The following is a 5,487-nucleotide window of genomic DNA, read 5'->3' as shown; positions in this document are numbered from 1 at the left end:
ATTCTAAAAAGAAAGATGAAAAAAGTCTAGAAAAATAAAAAAAAGGAGAATCCTAATAATAATAATATAATTCTAAAAAGGGGAAGACAGATTTTGGGGTACGACACCAGGTAGGACTTCATGCTACCTTGGTATATAGAGAATATTGTCTGTATCAATTTGTTAAGAACGATGAGTCTCATGTCATCCAATCTCCTATTGATATTTCTTCTTTAATATGTGGTATTTTGAGTGTTCAAAAGAAATATATTGGTAATTGGGTTGATAAGATTAGTGATGTTCCAAGTGTGTTGTCCTTGAGTTACAAGTTAATTGTTGGGAAACATCTTCTGGACATTATGATATCAATGATTGTTGTTGTTGATGAAACCAGTATGGTTTTTTATGAAGAAAGGATGTATGTTGTCTTTTCACCTTCAAGGCCTATGAGAAGTCATATTCTCAAAATCTTTGATTCATGATAGGCATAGTCTCGTTTTATATAAAACAAAATAAATAAAAAACGCGGTCTCCCAAATCTGTCGGAGCTTCTTCATATCAACCAGTTGTTACTAATACTGCAATTTTGATGTTCATATCTGATATGTGATGTTATGTTATGATGCCTTATTCTCTCGTACTTTTGTGTTTATGTTATTTTAAAGCTCTTGCTTATGATTGTATTTTAGCTACCTTATTTTTGGTTTCAATGCAATATGATAATCATATCCAGAAGAATGTTAGCAACAATGTGTGTAACATCTTGCATGTTGACAGGATCTGCTACTGGTTCTTTCTCTGCTAATTGTTTGATGGTGTTCATATGTCCTTTGTCTCTTTTGAGGAAAATAGAGGGAGAAAAAGAAAAGGCACACTTCTCTTTGAGAATATTATTTATGTGCTTATATATTACCTATGGCGCATCCTTGAAAATGTGTTTAATCGGTGCTTTGCCTAAAAAATAACGAAAGGAGAAATTTGTTCTTCCAAGTGGTTGGCTATTTTTTGTAAGAAACTAATTTAGCAATATGTCTTGACACGTTGTATGACATCCTGGAACACAAACTGCTCAGACAACTCAAATTGTGTTATATGTTCGCAAGGGAGTTTATTGTTCCAAGTGATTGGCTAATTTCTATAGGTAACTTGTTGAGCAATATGTCTTGAACATGTTGTGTGACATCCTTGCGTGTGTGTTGCGCGAATTAGGTTTTGATTCTCTTCATATGTTATTCAAGATTTGTTTCGATTTTAATCCCTTCATAATTCTGTCAAGATTATGTCCAAAAGAATTATCATAAATCAAATAAGTTTGGAAAAGATTTTATTTGGATGATGAAGATCAAATTAAATATGGTTTATTAAAATATTTGAAGCTGGTTTACTTAAAGGAGATTTGTTTTCTTTTATATGCAATCAAATATTTGATTGATTATGTGCCTTTTGGTTTAAAGGAAGATTATGAATCCTTACTTGGAAAGTTGGAATAAATATTTATATCAAGTAAATATTTTATTTTATTGGTCTAGATTTCATAATTAGTTTACGTGGAAATATGTCAAGCAAAATATTCCATAATTTGTGTGACATCTTGGATGTCTGAAGTTGCTTAGCGCATAAGTTGTTAGAATGTTTCTCGCGCCGGTTAAAGAGTCATTTCCTTATTAATGCAATCATGAAATTGTTGAAACATGCACTTTCTGAAATAAGATTTTTTTATCAAAATCGGTTTTTGCAAATCATATTTAAAGGTTTTTTATTTTATTTTAGAAACAACCAATCAAGTTCAATCATCATAGCGGGAACTTTATTTGTGCACTCTTTGATGATCCAGCCACACAAGAAGAATGAAAACCCTAATGGGCATTAGAGTTGGACCAATTTATCCATTTAAGAAGTTCATCTCCTGTGAAGACTTAGAACTTGGAAGAAAATGTCTACTATTTAGGAGATTTTAGTTGAGTCTTGTTTTTGTAGGTTGTAATATTTTGCTCCTAGATACTAATTCTATAAGCTTGAGAACATAATATTTGTGTTTGTGTGTGTGTGTCATTGTTCTATTGTTCAATCATTTTGTAACCGAATAAACACTTAGGAGAGTGCTTGAGCGAAAGTGAGAGGTGTCTCATATTTAGGGGGAGTCTGATCAAATCTTCACGTGTAGTATTAGAAAAGCGGCACTGGACGAAGGGAGTTCAGATACGACCACTTATACTTCTTACTATTAGGAGTAAAGTTCTTTCTATAATTTCTATAAGGAGTCCTTAATAGAAATTCACGAGTAGTATAACGAAAGCGACGTCGAATTGAGAGAGCTCGAGTAAATCCAATTGTACTTTTGATTACTAAGAATGAATATTATTTCATTGGGTGAATACCCTCTAGACATATGTGACTTTGCACCCAAAAATATTAATAATTTATGTGTGAATTTTATTTTGCCTTTATTTTATCTATTGCGTGTTAAATTTGTCATACATATTGTTCCACACATTGTATTTATCATATTGTTCCACTCATTGTATTTATCATAGAAATGCAAATCTAACTAACATTTATGTGCATGTCCAAATATTTAATCTACTTAAAGTCTTAAACACTCAAAATAAGGAGCTCCATTGTATAAATGTTTTCACTCACTATTTTACAAAATGAAAATTTTATAAAAATAATTTTCTACTAATTATCCAAACCAACGTTATTGGTCCAACACATGTTTTGTTCTGAATTCTAATAACATAGATCACAGATCTTTATTAACAAAACTAACCTCAAACTTCACGAACTCATCTACAATCAATCTCAAACTTTTCCATTTTTCTATTTTTTTGTTTTCCTTTGTTTTCCTTATAATCCCTCATCATTTCTCAATTGAGGAGTAAAATATTTGATTATATAAAAGGTAACATTTTCTATTCCATTCTTCTATGTTTCTAATTCTATTGAATCCATCTTTATGCGATCCAGTCAATGTTGATTAGATAGAGCTTTTCACATTTATCATTTCAAAAGATGAAAATCAATGTTAATTTAGAAATCTAACTCTAGTTTTGTTGAATGTGTTATGTAGATAAAGATGAAGGTGGTGCCACCAAATGTTGCCATTGCAATGGCAATCTTTTTATTATTATCATCAAACATAAATGTTGTTTTTGGGATTAGATTTGTGATTGATAGAGAAGATTGTTTCGCTCATAATGTTCAATATGAAGGGGATACAGTGCATGCTTCATTTGTTGTCATAAGCAGTGCTGATTCAACATGGCAATTAACTCAAGAAGGTTTGGATCTTGTGGTAAGTTTTGTTAATTGTATTTCAGATTCTTTATGTGTGAATTTTCTTTGTAATTAAGAAATTTATTTCATGATTTCGATAACAATTTAACAAATCAAATCATATATCTAGAGGTATTGGTATCATATATTCCGTGTCTATGTTGGATTCTACACTTCATAGTAAAAGAATGTTACAAGGGAAGGTGACATCATGTGAAAAACAATTGAGGCATGTCTTGTGTGTTTCAATATCAATTGCTACATGTTTCTCAAATTACTATATATAGTTCTATGAAATGCCAATAAAAAGGCTTGATTGTCATGTGAATCTTTTCATTAGGTTAAAGGACCTTCTGGAGATCAAGTTCGAGATTTTCGCGATAAGATAAGTGAAAAATTCGAATTTGTAGCTCGAACTAGAGGAGTTTATCGGTTTTGCTTCACTAACAAGTCACCTTATCGTGAAAAAATAGATTTTGATGTTCATTCTAACCATTTTTCAACCTATGATCAACATGCACAAAATGGTGAGTTGTGTTTGAATCATTAATCTCTTACACTTTAATTTATGTTGGAATGGCGAGTGATACTTTGATATTTTCATCTCTTGTAGAACATTTTACTCCTTTGTTAGAACAAATAATAAAGCTAGAAGAAGCTCTTTTCAATATTCAGTACGAACAACATTGGCTTGAGGCTCAGACAGAACGTCAAGCAATATGTAAGTCACTGACACGTCTTCTATAAGAAATATCTATGATACTAATACGAATTTACATCTAATGAAGAGTTTTATATTTGTTTAATATAGTAAATAATGCAATGAGCTCAAGAGCAATTCACAAGGCCTTACTTGAATCAGCAGCACTAATTGGTGCAAGCACCCTCCAAGTTTATCTTCTTCGCCGCCTCTTCGAAAGAAAGCTTGGAATGTAGAACACTACATCATTTGTATGTTGGTTTTGAAGCAAAGCTTGTCAATCCACCAAATTTTGTTTTCCTTTGATGGTTAAATAGTGCATTCATAGGACTCACTTGATTCAAAACTATTTAGTAGTTTTGTTCTTCTATTTAGGCACATAAATATGTATTTTTGCCTTCCTAATATACTACACAAAAAGATAAGTTATATAAGCATTATATCTATGTATATGTTAAATTTGAGAAAATTGTTTGTATTTGTATTAATGATTATAAAGTACAAGCTTATTTTTTTATTTGTTCTCCTTATTTTGAAGAGAGCCTTGAATTTATAGACAAAACATATATTATTATAGTATGTGTAAGACTTCTCTTGTAATATAATTGTCCAAGAGATCTATAATTCTAATAGCAAGTATTTTGCTGATTAAGAACCATGTTCCTTCTTTGGATATCAATGTTGGCAAACTTCTCATGGAGGAACCTCCCTTTACTAAAAAAGTCTCTTTACTAAAAAAAACATCTTTCATGATGTTGTCATTTCCAAACCTATAACGGTTGCATATACTACTCAAAGTCAAGATAAAGATAGTGATATGTGATATGTAATAACAATAAACAATAAAGTCATGTAATTTCTGACTGTCCTACAAAATTCAATTGGTCCTGGTGCATTATAGTGTGATACAATCTAAGATGATTCAACGAATAGTAATGCGCGATACACAACCCGACATGATTCCACGATGGTTGTTCCATGCCACTACTCCCTTTAATGTTGTAACCAAATGCTGTTTTTGACTTTAAAATGTAAATATTTATTCTGATGTATTTTTGTAAGTTAAATTTTTTAACTCATACTATATAAAAACTCATTATTTTAATTAATGTATCTGAACCCTCATTTTTAAAACTGTATCATAGCTAATAATGTACTCATGTCTATGTATCATATCTCCGAAGTACAAGTATTTCATTTTAGATAAAGTGGATTCGTACCGGGTACCAATTCTCATAAGATACGCGTACGTTTGCATCGAAGTCGTACCATTTTTTTAGTTGGTATACCAACCGGTACACATTTGGTACCACGTACCCAATTCTTTTTAATTTTTTTCGGATGATATAATTTAGGTTTTTTTTCTAAATAAAAATTAAGTTAATTATTCTATTTGAGAATAAAAAAATTCTTTCACAACCAAATTCTTCATCTTCTATGGAGAGAAATTGGAGCACAATTAGATTTATTTACTTATTGAAAAGGAATAGACTCAATTCAAAGAGGGTTGATGATTTAGTTTTTATTCATAC

The 5,487-nt window shown here is 30.8% G+C and overlaps 1 protein-coding gene across 1 annotated transcript; it reads left to right on the top strand.

Annotated features, from left to right (window-relative positions):
- Nucleotides 1-2,778: 2,778 nt before the first annotated feature.
- LOC127079179 (transmembrane emp24 domain-containing protein p24beta2) lies at nucleotides 2,779-4,351 on the top strand. Its single transcript, XM_051019600.1, has 5 exons — nucleotides 2,779-2,881; nucleotides 3,050-3,274; nucleotides 3,596-3,782; nucleotides 3,869-3,976; nucleotides 4,067-4,351. Exons 2-5 carry the CDS (start codon nucleotides 3,056-3,058, stop codon nucleotides 4,189-4,191), a joined length of 639 nt encoding a protein of 212 aa, XP_050875557.1. The 5' UTR covers nucleotides 2,779-2,881; nucleotides 3,050-3,055; the 3' UTR covers nucleotides 4,192-4,351.
- Nucleotides 4,352-5,487: the final 1,136 nt, after the last annotated feature.

This window comes from Lathyrus oleraceus, chromosome 5 (assembly GCF_024323335.1).
Source record: "Lathyrus oleraceus cultivar Zhongwan6 chromosome 5, CAAS_Psat_ZW6_1.0, whole genome shotgun sequence".
Classification (NCBI taxonomy): Eukaryota; Viridiplantae; Streptophyta; class Magnoliopsida; order Fabales; family Fabaceae; genus Lathyrus; species Lathyrus oleraceus.
Note: the sequence above shows the minus strand (reverse complement) of the source record. Positions and strands in the feature narration are given on the sequence as shown.

Excerpts from the sequence above, each read along its gene's own strand:
- LOC127079179 (XM_051019600.1), top strand. The coding sequence starts at position 3,056 with ATGAAGGTGGTGCCACCAAATGTTGCCATTGCAATGGCAATCTTTTTA. Across the intron at positions 3,275-3,595 it reads AAGAAGGTTTGGATCTTGTG|GTTAAAGGACCTTCTGGAGA; the intron begins GTAAGTTTTGTT and ends TCTTTTCATTAG. Across the intron at positions 3,977-4,066 it reads GACAGAACGTCAAGCAATAT|TAAATAATGCAATGAGCTCA; the intron begins GTAAGTCACTGA and ends TGTTTAATATAG.